The sequence below is a fragment of the Pleuronectes platessa genome, chromosome 16 (genome assembly GCF_947347685.1).
Source record: "Pleuronectes platessa chromosome 16, fPlePla1.1, whole genome shotgun sequence".
Classification (NCBI taxonomy): Eukaryota; Metazoa; Chordata; class Actinopteri; order Pleuronectiformes; family Pleuronectidae; genus Pleuronectes; species Pleuronectes platessa.
In genome coordinates, this window is record NC_070641.1 from 13,249,553 (window position 1) to 13,266,300 (window position 16,748).

At 42.9% G+C, this 16,748-nt stretch overlaps 1 protein-coding gene across 1 annotated transcript in view; it reads right to left on the reverse strand.

Annotated features, from left to right (window-relative positions):
* Nucleotides 1-3,303: 3,303 nt before the first annotated feature.
* Nucleotides 3,304-16,748, reverse strand: part of olfm2a (olfactomedin 2a) — a 22,359-nt gene continuing 8,914 nt past the window's right edge. The window contains exons 2-6 of the mRNA XM_053443566.1: nucleotides 15,679-15,828; nucleotides 9,845-10,000; nucleotides 7,074-7,293; nucleotides 5,864-5,970; nucleotides 3,304-4,018 (exon numbers count right to left, since the gene is read on the reverse strand). Of these exons, the coding sequence (XP_053299541.1) occupies nucleotides 3,344-4,018; nucleotides 5,864-5,970; nucleotides 7,074-7,293; nucleotides 9,845-10,000; nucleotides 15,679-15,828 (1,308 nt within the window). The 3' untranslated portion in view covers nucleotides 3,304-3,343. The remainder of the gene's footprint in view (nucleotides 4,019-5,863; nucleotides 5,971-7,073; nucleotides 7,294-9,844; nucleotides 10,001-15,678; nucleotides 15,829-16,748) is intronic.

Consider the following 16,748-nt stretch of genomic DNA (forward strand, 5'->3'; position numbering starts at 1 on the left):
CGGCGATCCTCAGACTCGTGCTTCAGCGCCCCGCTGTCTCCGCACCGGCCATCTGTTCTTTGAATCCACGGAAAATAGCTGTTGTATTTCAGGGAAAGTCTAGATCTGTGATAAACAGACACAGTGCAAGTGTTGCACAGTGTTACGGATAAACCGTCTCTATACGTAAATCTCTGCTTTCAGACCTTCACCGTTTTTTTTCATTCACGTTTTCTTTTAACCCGGAAGAATTTCCCATGAGTAAAGACGACCTGCAAGTGCTGATGCTCCTCGTCATGTGTTGTGCACCTAGATGATCTATCCTGACTCAGATGCAGTGACACAATGCTGAAATGGGGCCAACGGTAATCATAATACCCCTGATCTTTATGGTTATTATGACAACAGTTACTGGCTCTTGGCTCTGAGCTTCAGTTAGCACAACACCTCCCTCACTCGTGCTTATGGAGCTAATGTTTGCCTCTCTGATGCTTCGGGCCATGCTTATACTGCTCAGCAGCAGACACTCACAGTAATTGATTTTTTGATGAAAAAAGTTGTCAACAAACTTTTTCTTTCGTGCTCTACTTTTTTTTCTTCCATTTCCCTCACAGCAACATTAGAATTTATATCAGAAGGGAAAAGGTGAAGAGACAATATTGCTTAAGAAAGATAAGTGGGAGAGAGGCAAAAACTCGTTCTGTATTTCTTTTTTATTCTAACTAAAAGCACCAGGGTGTTAAGTTTTAAATGGATGACACATTTTTTTGTACTTTATTTTTAGGTCTATATTTTTAGTTTCTACTGTGGATTTCGTTGGAGGTCTTTCGTGAGCAGGATTAGACGAGAGTGGATCGATGTTCCTTCTGTATTTCTTAAACGAGTGCATCTTTTTGGTCTGCTGACTTTTATTTTTCAGTTTGTTTGATGGCAGAGTTTTCATTATCTGTGTGCACTCAAAGTTTTCTTCTCTTCTCTCTCTTTAGGGGAAAAGTTTTTTTGGGCTGTATAAAGAGTTAGGCCTGTTTCAACCGTTCATGCCTGACATTACAATGAGTTACCACCATGACTGGCCAATGGAGTCGCCTTTTTATTTTTTTTGATTTAGAAAGGAAGTGGGAGTGCTGATGTCAGGATGGCAAAATCAAAGTCTCCCAATCAGTTGTATATATTCATGTGAAACTGCAGATTAATGTCAGCCATTTTAACCATTTAAAAATGTCTTTATTAACCACTTACATCAATACCCACATTTCCGTAGATGTATCTCTACAACATTTATTTTCTCTTACACTGTATTTGGCTGAGACTGTAGAATGCTCGGTATTGTTATTGTGTATTGCAGTTGTGCTTTAAATGTCAGCCCCCACTGTGTATGAACTCATCAGGGTCCTCTGCAGCACAGCTCCCTTATTGACGGAAAGGTCACCCCTGGTAGAATAGGATCACCATGGTTCCACAGGAGAAGAAAAGAAACGTGGAACCATCTATTTTATTTCCTGTCTTCTTTGTCCACCGCAGCCTCTACAAAGAACCGATGCTTCCTCACAAGCCTTTTCTTTTAAATGATATGAATAAAATTACATGACTGGGGGCTGCTGGCTGGAGTGTCCCCTACAGACAGCAGAGAGTGCCAGTCAGGCTTTAGGATTATCTTCAGTAACAGATAGTTAAAAGAAAAGTTTCAATGAAAGGTCTGCAGCATGAGACTTTCATGTGTCCCAGCGCTTGCCTTGTGTTTGGAACATTTATCCGCAGATAGCACCTGAGACGAGCTGTGCGACTAACAGGATTAAAGCAGATTGGAGCTTGACAAGCAACAATAAGTGTGAAGGCTCGTTTCTCAGCTGCGATGTTAATGCCATGAGATTTTCCCTTTTTACATTTAATCTCCTTCCCTGTTTGTGCCTCTCGACCGTTCGCACTCTTTACTTGATGTTTTCTTTCACTTCACCTTGGAACAACACACATATGTAAATGTGTGGAAGCGTGCCTGTTTTATTACACAGGACCAGAAGCTCTGCAGGCTCTTGTAGAGGGGGGGAAATGTATGAACAGTCTTCAGAGGTATAGATCAATGCAGCGAGATTGCCTTATGCTGTCACCTCAGTATTTTATGTCTCGGCTGTAATAGCTACTCAATATCAGCAAGATATGATTCCAGGATTATAGTTTTTTTGAATCTGTACTATTCAGCCAATTTTAACAATTGTATATTTACCTCCAAAGGGACTTTATGTTTTTGATTGTGTTAGTTAGTTAGTTAGCAGGATTACACGAAAACGAATGAACCAATTTCCATTCATATTTGTGAAGGGGGTGGGACATGGCCCAAGAGGGAAGCCGTTAAATTATCCGAATACATGATCCAGGAAGTTTCAAGACTTTCTTTGCCGTGTTTTCCTCAGACTCAATTAATCTATGGTGCAAGCTGGCGTGCACATGAAGGTTCCAGCAACAGATTCCAAGTGACAGCTACACAGACTAAAGAGTGAAAGAGAAGTTCTCGACGGGAGAGAGAGAAATCTATGCCTTTTGCGGGTAAGCACACAACTGCAACTGAAACTGAGTTCTGAGTGTCTGCGTGGATGGTAACAACTTAATGGACGATACCAAAACACCCAGTTAGAGATCTCTTATGTCATTATGAAAAAGGTAAAAAAGTATCCTGCTTACATCTGAAACTATGGCGGGACTAATTCGAATATGGCGGCTGCCACAGTTTAGATTATGAATAGAAAGTCGGAAGTAAACACTTTCAAAGCGCCCTTCTAGTACATACTGAATATCAGCTTCAGTTTTATACCTCAGATTGGTTTGACTTAAGAAGGAATAAATATTGTGCCCCCTATATTTAAGAAGAAATAAACGTAACATTAAAGAAAGAAATGTCATGGCTTGTAAGAAGCACCAGTCTTGGGAGTACACTCATACAAGTTTGAAGCCATATGGTAAAACTCAGGCATTCTCTCCTTTTTTTGTTCACACGTTCAAAATGCAGTGGAGTTTTTTTTTTAAATGAAAGTGACAATTGAATACAAAGCCATAAATGGTAAAGATATACATTTATTTCTCATCACAAATAAAAAGAACCATGCTTACTCACCACAGAACCAAAACAAAAAGAGAAGCGCTCAGTCTTTGCATGTTTACGGACCTTGCTGTCGGAATGGTTTATGAGAATGTGAATAATAGCACTCAATAAAGATTGAAATTCTTTAAAAAAAATCCAATTCTATGCCCATACATTGAATCCCCCCCTTCAACCCACACCACCCTCTAGTACCCGCCCCCTCCACCTGTATCCCCCCGCCCCCCCGAACATTGATCACAGCATTATTTGAGTGGGTCAGTCTGAGGGTTCTCAGTCACCAGAAGTCTTAATAACCTGGAACAGTGTGACGTTGTAGAGCACCTGGTGTCCGTTGTTCCAGGTGTACAGGACCCTCTCCCTGGGGTTGTAGTCCATCATGGAGATGTGGGAGTATTGATTGTGGAAGGGGATGTCCGTGTACTCGTAGCTCGACGTGTTGGTGTAGTAGGCAAAGTAGATCTTGGCACCAGCCAGGTGGGAGTTGGTGACGTAGAGTGTACCGCAGATCATGAAGGACTCTCCAGCACTGCGCTTGGGAAAACCTGTGTCCCACGTCTGCAGCACTTCCAGACTCTGCGGCTCCAGGCGGCTGATGACAATGTTCCCAGCGTTGGGGATGGTGGTATAAACGGCCCACAGGCCATTTTCATCCGCCATGAGGTCGATGTCGGAGGAGCCACCCCAGGAGTAGGGAAAGGTGTTGTTATATCCGGCCCCACTCAGGCTGCGCTGCACCAGCACACTCCGAGAGCGGAAGTGGTACTTGATGATGATGTTGCTCTGGTACTTGTTGTAGTACAGTGAGCCGTTGTAAACCACGTGGCCAGTGCCGGCCCAGGGGTGAGGCAGCAGGTGCTGCACAAAGTTCTGGCCCTTCATGAAATCATTCATTGTGCGGTATTCCAGGACACGACGTCCCTTGAAGTAACCGTCCATGGACCAGACCTGTGGAAAGAGGAGAGGTGAATCCAACTGGCGGGAAAAGGAAGAAACTGAAGAAGTTGATGTGAAGGTCTAAAGGTTATAATAGGATATATTTGTCTTGCTATATATGGCACAACTCTCTGCAAGAACTCTGCCATCATTGTGGCTGGTGGCATCGCCCTGAGCAAAGTGAGTGTGTATGTGGTGAGTCTCTGTATGCCTCTATGCACTTGTGCATATTTGAATACTTGTGCTGAACTATTGATCTCTTGTGTGTGTGTGTGAGTGTGTGAGTGTGTGAGTGTGTGCGCATGTGTGAGTGTGTGCGCATGTGTTTGTCAAGACGATGCCCGTACTTTGCAGTCAAGCACTGCCCGTGCTCCCTGCCCTTTCCAGTCCACATTTACAGAAAATCAATCCATTTAGCAGCTCTATCTTTTTCCTCAAGCACTCTCAGCGGATCTCTCCACTGACTTCGCCCCTCTCCGGCTGCGTCTTCCGTCTTCTTCCCTCAATGGTTCTGTCGAAGCACAGTTCAGCTTTTAATTGATTCAATTACACTGCTGTTGGCTCAGATATTTATTTTGTCCCTCATAGATCAACGAGAATTTTGCTGTGATATAGCCATTATTCTTCCGAAGCACTTCTTTCCCAATGTGTCTCTCTTCCCTTCCTCTCTTGCCTTCCTCTCAGGTGTAAAATAGCCGCTTTTCTTTAATAAAAGTGTGACCGGGGGGCTGTTTGGAAGGGTATGGGAGGAGTAGGGGGTGGTGAGGTAAACACTAGCTGAATTATGGAGAAGGGGAGATTATGGTGCATCAAGCATTGTTTCTCCCCTGCCTGCTAAATGAGTCCCTGGAGCTGAGCGGGAGGCGGGAGCTGAGCCAGGCTGAAGCTCATAGCACATTTCGACCATGTGTCTTTTTTTCTCCCCCTCTCCTTGTCTCTTCTTACTTGGCTCCTCAGCGACGAGGACGCTTCCCTAAATATGATTATCATGATTGTCGCGGGTGCTGATGTGGCATGTGTTGATCTGGCTGTTAATACAAATAGCGATTGATCTAATGAGTCAAATGTGATCTGAGAACATCAAGTGATTAAAGATAAAGATCGGGACATTCAATCTCAGAAAATTGACCTTTTCTGCCAGCAATATCTATTAAGCCTGCGATGATTCAGGGTGGAGATGAAAAAGGCCAGCCCTCATCCCTCCTCTTGAACTTCATCCGTTTCCATTCTCCCTTACAGATGGCTAATAATCCACTCTCCACCACTCCACCACTGCCCCCCCCCCCCTCCCCCTCCATTCACCAGGCCCCGCAGCACCCAACCCCCCCCACCCATCGTATCTCTCTCCCCCGTGTTCCATTCCATGTGCCTGTCCACACAAAACCACATGTCATCTCTAATCAGCTGAAGCCATTACTATATCATCTGGGTCCAGAGCATCTCAGCTCACTCCTGGTAATTACCTGGGTGATTTAGAAAACTTTAGCCCATACAACTCATCCATCTCTGTACTGATGATGAAGTGATTAATCAGCTGGAGCTGCGGTGACAGAGGGAAAGGGATGCTATCTATCAGTGACTCAGCTTTGCTTCTCCATTTCTCTCTCTGCCTCTCCTCCTCCGGAGCTCACCAGAAGTCCTGCTCAGGCAAAACATTCAATCAGCCACTTAAGTATCATGGCAGCGTTGCTGCGAGGGATATTTTTTTTTTCATTCAGCCACTGACAGAGTTCAGCCTGCTCTCGGCAAGTGACTTTTATACCACTTTATTCATGGGTGTGTCGAACTATGAAGCGGGTTGAAGGGAGTGAAAGGTACAAGAGTTGAGGGAATGTGGCGAGAAAAGGAGAGACTTACTCTGTTGTCTGAGCTGGGGATCATAGTGTCTGTCATCCAGAAGCCAAACCTTGACCCCGATGCTCGTACTGTGATGGGATTACTGACGCCAGTGAGTTTGCCACAGCCTGGAGGTCAACAAGGGGAAGAGGTCAAGTTTCATACAGTCTTACATATATACAATCTGCACCTTGTTTTTTGTGATGTTGTTTAATCGGCTTTTTGAATTTCAGTAATCATTTTTGTAATACATTTTGTATTGTGGTGTAAAAATGTATTGATTGGGAATGGGATGTTTGCTTGGCCTGTGGTGAGGCTGGTTGCAGCTTTAACCTGCAGTAAGTGAGCCAGGACAAATAAAGACTGTCTGCAGGACTCAGTCCACAGAATCCTGAATCTACACCACCGCTGCTGCACCAACAGCCGTTCACCTCGATATTCAAAGTTCGGTGAAGCTCGACTCAGAACCGCAAACTGGAGAGTCAGTATTAGTATCTAGTTGTTGTGAACGTGCTATTGTCGGCAACCTCACTTGCGTTAATGAGTCTCAGCCACCGCTGCCACAGGCAAGGGTCAGCACTTTATTCAAATTTAAGTTAATATTGAAAGTATCGCGGATCCATTTCACACAACATCAGCAGTTACTGGATAGATATTCACTAATGGAATCGTTAACTGATATATAATATACATATTATACATGTGTATGTCTTTAAAATATCTGTGTCCATTATCGTGTTACTTTCCTGTATTTATCTACTTGTAATGTAAAGCAAGTATAAAAAAGATCAAGGAATCGACTGAGTAGTATTTTCTTCTAATTATCATCATTATACCAATGGAAGACAATAACTTAACACTAATGACCCAAAGGCTCCGCTGTAGCTTTGGTCTTTTTTCTGCAAACTCCTCAGTTTATATATGTGGGATTTTGTAAAATCATCACTTTAAGTTAACAAATTACATGTGAGCACGATCAATTATTCATTCAGTGTTTCGGGGCCAATGTTTCTAATGTATGCAGATAACGAGGGCCCTCATTACGGTGGAAATGTTGACAATATGCAATAGTTTTGACCAACGATGATACTAAATTAATCATTAACTCCTTTCTGCAGTGCTGTCCCGCTAATCTTTAAATTGCCAGAATGATATTTGTTAATGAATTTCAAATTAAGCATTTGACGCTCGTACTCCCAATGACCCGCAACCACTTGCAAACATTTCATACCTAGTTTCTGCATGCAGGAGTGGAGCCTGGTCTCCAGCAGCAGGACTCTATGGCGTAGCTCCTCATAATCGTAGGCCCCCATCTCTTCCTGGATGGCCATCAGCACCAGGGACAGATTTCTCACCTCCTCCCGAAGACGCAGGATCATCTTGGCGTCCGCCTTGTACTGTTCCAGCACTGGCAGCAGGGGGAGCAGCTGGGTGACCTTGTCCTTTAACTCCTTGACATATGTTGTCACAGAGAAGGAGACACAGAGAAGCAAAGAGGGAAGAAGATTAAACCCGGAGAGAATAAAGAGGACAAAGGGGATGAGGTCGACCATGCGACTCGGTACAGGGGGATTGTGTGCAGGGGAGCTGGCCTTTCAATCTTCAGGTGTTGCGTCTGGCTCATGGCTCATCTCTCACTCACAAACTCATATTGTTGCCTGATTGTTCATCTGCTCCACCCTGGATTTATCACAACACTACGGCTAAACTGCACCCAGGTGTAATTTACTGTGGATACATGTGTTCCCTGATCTTTTGAATCACTTCTTCTCACTTCTTCTCGTCCTACATGCAAAGATAAGCTTATTGTCATTATTCCAGAAAAACTAAATTACACACCCTCCTATTGCAAAGCCCACTAAAGAAATGATAAAGGCAATTTAATGACGGATTGAAAATAGGATGATTCGGCTGAAAGGGATATCAAGATAAGAAAGCTATCGATTTTGATATTTGCGATAAATATTCTAGTACTTAGTTTGTAAGATTTAGGTGAAAGGGATCTATTGGCAGAAATTGAATATAAATGAATCCTATATGTTTTCACTATTGCGTAATTATCTAAATTGTACGAATTGCTGTTAACTTTAGAATAGGCTCTTTATATTTACATAGGCCCACTCTACGGTGTCCGCCATGTTTTTACAGTAGCCTAGACTGGACAAATTAAACACTTTTTCAGTTCTTAGGGCAACTGAAGGCTACCGCAGGTTCTCTTTAATGTTAAGAATCGGAGGTTGAGGTGTGTTCAGCTGCAACATGCAACTTCACCACTAGATTTCACTAAATCTTACACACTGATCCTTTAATATCTGTTTAGTTTTTTTAAGACAGATTTGTGCTTTTAAATTTTCTGTATGAGAAGAGAAGGACAAACACTTGGTAAACAGCGAAGCATCGATGAAAAATATAAATTAAGATAATAAATATATATTAATAGATATAGATAATTATTTGTATATTTTTTTGTGCCCAGCCCTAATAAAAAATTCAAAACATGTTAATGTTATGCAATGTTCCAGGTGTATATATTTACTCCTTCTGTGCTCCAGTTATGTGGAACTGCAAGTACCTGCAGTACACAAGTATCACGTACATGTAACTGGGTGTACATGTAAGTGCATGAAAAGTATATCTTGCATACTGGTGGTGAGACGATAAGATTAAAAGCGGAATCGTTTAATGTAACCACTGTTCTAGAGAAGAAACTAAATGTTGTGTAATGTTTTTCGATTTAACATCTCTACTCTGTTTTGTTACAGTACAGATCTAACTGCTACCTACTCGTGTTGTGAAAAGCTGTATTTACACATGTTGGGTGATTGGATTTTTCATCAACAGTAAGGAAAGGTGGCACTGCTGCATATAAACTTAGTCTATGACTCATCATATGTTTAGAAGTGAAATGAACAATGTGTTCTCAGGTAGGAGTGCAGGGAGCAGCGGGAGAGCCAGGCTGCCTGCTCGGAAGTTAGAGGGCTCCAGAGAGAAAAAAGGTGTATCAATAAAGTGTGGCCGCCACAGGAGGGGCTGTTTCCTCCTTGTTAAGGTTTATCGTAAATCTGGTGATGGAGCTGCTCTCAGCCCTGTGGCGCCACATCATAAATCTCATTTTCCCCTTTTCAAGCCGTGGAAATTCAGTCTCGTTAATCTCCCACGCTCTGCCATCGGCAACTTTGAGCTGCACGCATTCATCAGCCAACCTGCTCTGGTCAAATCCTCCTCCTCTTTTTTTTTTTTTATTGGATTGCGGATTTGCATTCAGACAAGTCCCGGGATGTAATGCTTACCTCTCTGCGCATTTTAGTCATCTCGGGCTTTACTGATGAATTGGCTAATTTCATAAACCTCTTCATTACCTCGGTTGGAATAGTGTTCATAAAGCACACTGTGAAAGGAAAACATGGCCATTCATGCTTGTCCCTGTGCTGGAGCGGCGTCTCAGCGGTAAAGACCACTTTGCATTTATCAAAGCATCTTTTAATCAAACTATTTTATGGTCCATCTAATATCTGTAAGAGTGTGAGAAATATGGAGAAGGACTGAGCACGACAGCCTGATGACGGGAAGACAAAAAGACCCACTGATAATGGCAGCTGAGTCCAAGCTTGTAGAGAGATAAGGTAGAGATAAATGGGAATATATGTGCCGGTAATCTAAGAGCAGACGCCAGAATGTTAAGTATATAGAGTTGGAGAGAGGAAAGGGTGTAAAGAGAGGCGTGCTATCAGGTCCAGGGGTTTAATAATTCAGGCGCATGTGAATTTGCTCAAATTTCCTCCGCACGACTCAGCGGCTCCAAGATAGTTTTGGAATTGAATTTGTGTAGTGATGCCTATGCGACAGTCTATCAAGATACAAAGTTTTATTGTCTGTTAAGAGTGAAAAGAGATGGCGGGAGAGTGCATTGGGCAGAGCTTGTGTGTCAGTGCCACATCTAATAGTACACGCATTTATACTTGATTGTGATACACACTCGTAGCAGGTGGAGGAGGGGATTACCTGAAAACCCTTTGGATTGAGACTGCGGGGATTGTCAGAAGCCACCTTCAGCTTCCCGTCCACCACCTTCATCAGACTCTCGGTGTTCCTCACGTACTGCAGGTCTCTGTATGTCCGCAGGTCCAGCACCTCCATTGACTGGCTGATGTTCTGAACCTGTCACATGGAAACGCACACAAATGCTCCTGTCAATAAAAAATGTTGTACACTTTTTTTTTTTACACATCCTTTCCCAACCAGACATGTAGTTCTAGTTTTCTATAGAGCTGATTTGCCGATCATTAAGATGTGGATATATTCCTTGTCTTTGACCGTAAACTGAATATTTTAGGGGTTTTAGATTGTTGGTTGGATTTGAAACCTGGCAAGACAAATTTGATATTTGCAGACAGTCCTGATGATAGAGAAAAATCACCAGTATACTAATTTACTTTACAAATGGTGGTTGAGTCTCTGACGTTTATATGCTACATGTGGGACATCTCTTGAACTTTCTTTTTCTTCACTGAGGAGATTATGTTTTTGGCTGCATTTTTTTGTTTGTGAGCTGGTTATTACGCAAATGTTATTGACATATTCCTTGATTTCTAAGAGAATAATTTATGGAAAACCAGAATAACTTGATGCTGTTGAGTCTAACATTGCTTCAAACCTCATGAGGGGGTTTATGTTTGACATCAGTATTTACCCACGCAGGTCAGATGAACTGAAAACTTTTAAATGTCCACAGGCGTGAATGTCTTGGTCAGTCAGGAGGTTTGCCCTTCATTAAACTGCAGCCGCATGACTTATATCCCCTGCATGCTGGGCTGGCAGCTCCCCGGGGATAAGTGATATGGGAACTAAAATTTCCCCGAAGGGATCCAATCCTTTGCACTTCCTCATTCCTAAATTTAAAAATCGTTCTGAATTTGCTTATATTCATGAGTCGTAACATAATCCTGGCTAGAGCCTCGAGTTGCACCGAACTTGTATTGAACTTTAAAGTAAAAGCTTGAGCTCCACAAGCAGTAGAAAAGAAAAAGATGGAGGATTGAGGCAATAAAACACAATCACAGCTTGACTAACACAGTCTGCATAACAAAAATCCCAAAAGAGATGGCCATCAAAAGTATCACTCAGAAGAAACGTATAAAGTATAAAAATGGTTAAACTGAGTCATTTAAAACTCACTAGAGAAAATACATAATGTACACAAAACAGAATAAATAGGGGACGAGCAATGAGCAAATCAAAAATGAAGAAACGAAATAACAAGAGTAACCCAGTTGAAAAGTGAGGATGTTGAGAAAGCAGCACAGCTGCCAGAATCTATCGGGACAATACATAAAAAAGAACAACACATTCATATATTATGCAACAAAAGTCAGCAGGTTCCACTTTGGTGGTTAGTTGGATATAAATATCCTTTCTCCCACTGCTATCAGAATAAGGCTACAGTGTCACGATGACTGTGCCCACAAGTTAATAGATAGATGTAAGATGTATAGCAAACAGAATAAGTCATGTGGGGGAACAAGCGTGGTGGAATGTCGGTGTTTACACAATCTCAGTCCTCAGTTTTGCTCTGTGTTACTAAGTACTCCGCTTGCTCACTCTTTGACAGCCCACTCTGTTGCTGCATAACCAGCCTACTGTTTGTAACACCCCCTCATCTCCTGCGCGATGCACCCAGCTGAACTGGCCAGAAATCCTCCCAACGTTGACAAATGTTACAGGGCTGCAGTGCATATACGTGTAGGAGGCTCACGTGTGCGTATGTACGTCCAATAGCCCACACACACACGCGCAGCTGAGACTCCCGAGCACCCGGAGGAATTTATTCAAATTGCTCTCTAACAACAACACAAACAGTCCCAACTCACAAAGGTCACGGTTTGGCACAAAGTCTGTTTTGCACCAAATGCCTTGCGTTACACTCTTTGACAGACAACTTGTTTGTTTTGCGCCCGGCGTGTTCTTCTATATCGAACTCATCTCCCACATGCCTTGTGAACTAACCAGGGAATATTTGGTCAGTAAATATTTTCTTTTCGCCAATTAAAACTAATCTGACAGCCGTTCAGATGGAGTTGCTGAGGAACATGTTGAGTAAAATGTTCCAACAGCTCAGAATGCCAGCAAGTACCCGTGCGCCATCCGTGGAGGTTGTGGCGGCAGTGGGAGCCGCTCCACCCTCCGAGCCGTGGTAACTGATCAGCGCACACAAACCCACACCACACATTGCGGTCTTTCTTCTTCCCACACGAGATGCCCCACCTCCACCCTCACGCCACGCAGAATCCAATCCACCAGGTGTCCCGTGAAATGTTGCACCCCGTGCCAAACCCTTAAGTGTGTTTGTGTGTATGCACGGATGACTTTGCCCCCCCTCCCCCCTTGTCTCACTTAATCTCAGTCAGTCAGACAGAGCGGTCAAAGGGGAGCAAGGTGTTCAAAAGTTTGCGCCGTGAGCATTCTCATACCGCCGTCCTTCAGGGTCAACTTTAGCTTTGGATGGCATTTTGTCTGGCTTCGCAGAAAGCTGAATAGGAGCTTTTGCTCACCGCTTTGCATTCTTTGAACAGAGGGGGGGGGGGGGTTTGACATTGTTAGCGTATCCTTGGCTTTCTGTGTCAGGGAGAGCCTTTGTGGATCTGGTCTGCGAAAAATAATTCCCTCACACGCTCTGGGTTCATATGAGGATATCTTAGCGAGCATGCTACTATTCTGTGCACATACACACAATGACTCACACATCGCCTTTTAACGGGTGGCTTTTATTTGTGTGCAACACAAATCGGGCTGACCCCAGGTGTCCTCATTAGGCTGAGCCGTGCACTGTATGAGACAGGGGAGCCTTTGGCGATGATAAGTGTTTTCTTACAAGCGATGTCTGTGTACATTGGTAAACGCAGGAACACAATCAGCCAGACTGTTTAATTCAACAGTAAATCATATATTTGCATAGCTTAAAAAATCCAATGTTTGTTCAGGCTGGGTCAGAGACGTGATGATTTCATTCCATGGTGATTTCTAGTTTGTTTTGTGTATTGTATTCAATTGTAAGGGTCGACAGGTTGTACAGTGCAGCTGCACAAACTGTGCCCTCAGATATTAGACGACATCTTCACCTCATAAACTGAACAGATATATCACATTTTAACATGATCTTCTGAAGGAGCATTTATGGCATGGTTTCTTTCTCCCTGAACAATAAGTTTCACCTCAGTGTTATTTTTTCACTCAGCCAAAGATTGGTCATATCTGCAAGAAGTAAAAGTAGAAATAAAGTTAAGTTTTTTGTGTCATGATTTTTTTATTATCAGAAATATAAAAAAAAAAGTATTATTATATTTCTCTATACAAAAATGAGCCATTATTGAACAGATGTTAAAGGTCCAGTGTGTAAGATTTTGGTGAAATGTATCCATTGGCCAAAATTGAATATTAAATGGTACTTGGAATTCATCTAAATTGTACCAATTGTTGTTTTCTTTACCTTTGAATGGACCCTTTAAAATTAAATACTTTATATTTACAAAGGGAAGGGGTCCTCTCTACGGAGGCCACCATGTGTTCTACAGTAGCCCAAACTGGACAAACTCGACTCTTTTTGAGTTCTCATGACAACTGTAGGCTACCGCAGGTTCTCTTTCATGCATAGGAGGGGAGGGTGAGTTGAGGGGTATTCAGCTGCAATACGCAACTTCCCCACTATATATCACTAAATTCTTTACACTGAACCTTTAAAGGTGCTGTATTTACCTGAGAATTTCAAAACCCACATAGGTAGACACATGGACATGGACATATCCATGTTTCAATCATGTGCTGTACAAGAACCTGCAATTACACTCACTTGTCATGTGCTATATGAGCAGCACCAAAAATATTGCATCATACAAACTGTCTCTGTCTCACCTCATATATTACACTGTATGTCCTGTATTTTCTAATCCTTCATACTTAAAACATGCAAAATCATTTTTTTTTGTTTTGTTTATAACGGTAAATGAATATATATAGTGAACACATGCATATACATTAATCCATATGTCTATGTGAAGACAGTCCCTTTCTCTGAATAGCTTTGTTAACTTTGTCTGTTTCCCCGAATATACCTGCCTGTTAGAATCTGCAGCTTGTAAAGTGTGTATGAGTGTGGGTTTTGTCGGCATGAACATGAGCTTGAAACAGCAGCAGGCAGAGAATCTCGGGGGAGAAGGCAAACTTCACTGAGAATGAACGCAATATGTGAATTCAGTGTGTTTCATTGATCCATCAGGACCTCGGAGCCCATTCAGCATCTCAATTTACCAGCACCTCTCCTCACAAGACCACATCAATGTCAGCTCCCACTATCTCACCCACTAGGTTCCCCCTCCGCGCTCCCGGGCTTTTCGCTCTTTGGATTCACCCTTTTTTGTTCACCCATTTTCTGGCTTTGAGTGTCCACATAAAAACAACAACAAGAAAAAAAAAAAATTCTGCTGCGAATGAGCTGCAGACCTTGGGAGAGCAGCTTGGCAGCCAGTTAGAGAAAAGTATAATTTGTCAGTTTTTTAATCATCTCTTTGAGCAGAGACACTGATATTACTCCTACAAATCACCAATTTATGCAGTAACAGATCAGGAGAGTCAACAAGCAGCAGCCTGCCGTCTCACCCCTGATCCCTGTGTGTTTGTAAACCAGACACTAGCAGGGAATTACATTTCCATACACACAACCCAGCACCATAGGTCAACAACTCTCATAGTACATAGCATTACGGTCTAGTTGCTGAGCCAGAGGGTTGTGTGCATGTCAAACATTTTGTTTGGCATTAAATACATTTGTTAAATAAGATACAACAATGTACAAAAAATGTATGTATGCTGCACAAGCCTGGGTATGTAACATCTTGTGCCACTATACACTGCATTTACTGTGTAACTATGCAAACAAAGCAGTTGCTTTCTTCACTGAATTGTGAAGCGGTTAAGTTTCCTAATTTGTATCTATAATTTTAAATCTACAAAAGAAACATAAGGCCAAGGCTCAATGAATCCAATTTCATTGGTACGTTTAGGACACTTCTCTTGTTAAAGGGATAGTTCACCGAAAAATGAAAATTCACTCATTATCTACTGGCCACTATCCTGGTGAAGGGGTTGGTAAAGTGTTTGAGTCCACAAAACACTTTTGGAGTTTTAGGAGTAAACGGTGTTTAGCCAAGGCTACCTCTTCTTCAGATGTAAGAAAACAACAGAAGGAACATAACATGCCTCCATATACTGCTAGTGTGGTGTCAATCAAGTGTCTTTACACTGTGTTGTGAGCCTAATGTCCTCTACCGGAAGTAGCGAAGCAAGCGGACGTCGCCACACGATGGTGTGCCCGAAGGTCCTTGAATGCACCTCGAAGTAAGATATCAGATGTAATTTAGACAGAAAACATGGTTTAAATGACCTCAATATGAATGTCGGGGCATACAGCAACTTGGATGTCACCACACAAGCAGTATGGAAGCATGTTATGTGTTTTCTGTTGTTTTAATGCATCTGAAGTTTAGGTCGCCGGTTATTCCAACTGTATCGGATTCGGCTGCAGCAGTGTTTACCCCTGAAAGTCCAGAAGGGTTTTGGGGAATCAAACACTTCACCCACCCCGTCCATCGGCACAGTGGTGAGAAGATAATGAGTGACTTTCTCCTTTTTGTCTTCATATTTATCTTCATGACTGTTGGCAGGAAGTGAATTCACTTCAGCAGTCTGTACGTGACAGATCGTGTCGTACACCAGCTCAGTTTGTGTGGCAGTGTGTGTGGGTCACAGTCGTGTCTCGGAGTGAGTGCTTTATTGGCAGCTGTCACCTTCTCCATGAGCTGACGAAGCTGTCTGCTGCGTGGGTCCCGGTTACACATGTTCTGGGCCGGTGCGACCACGGTGCAGACACACTTCCCATCTGCGTCCTGCGCCGAGCTGTAGATCTGCCAGCCCTCCTCCGGGCTCGGGTACAGAGCCTGCACAAACACAGAGACATATTCATCTTAGACCACAAGAAGCAACCGTTTGCATCTGTCTTGCTGTTGTTTATCTTTGCCGCTTCTTAGCAGGCTTCTCAAAATGCATGAGGGTAGACAAGACAGTTCACTCTGCCAGCGTGTATCAACAGTAATCTGAAAAGTGTTCCGCCCATATAAAACATTTCGAAACTAATAAATGTATCTAATACTTGAAAGTGTTGTAGAGAGTGTTTGGAGATAAAAAAGACTCTTTAATGCATTCCATATCGTGATTGGCTGTGCCCATTCTGTCACCATAAGTTAGCAGCACAGTCATAATTTCTCCGTGGCTTTTCTCTTTCTCTCTCGCATCCCTGCCAAAAATGACTCCTCCCCAAAGGCAATTAATGGCAATTGATCCCCCCCGACTAGTAAAATCACTTGCAGTCTAATTTTAAATGGAGAGCAAGAAAGAGAGAGATTGACAGAAGAATAGTGCTCGTAGCAGTAAGGACTCAGGATGACGTGCATGAGGGATAAAAGAGTCAGATAGAAGATAGAAGATAGAGAAAGAGAAGCAGAGATGGGTGCAGGTCTAGATAAGACAAGAATGTCAGTGGAAAACGCAAAACCACAACACAACTCTCACCATATGGGAGGAAAATGGGGATATCAAAGAAAAGAGGAAGAGGGGGAGGGGGGGATCTGGCCAGGTTTGTGTGAGAGCAGATCATCTAATAAGTTTGGACATCGAGAGGAAATGGAGCTGTTTGAAATCGATAAAGCAGCCGGTTACCAGCGGAGGAGGGGCGAGGCTGAAAGGATGGATGTCTCTCTCTGACTAATCCAATCAAAAGTAGTGCTGCGAGTACACACACACACACACACACGCACACACACACACACACACACACACACACACACACACACACACACAC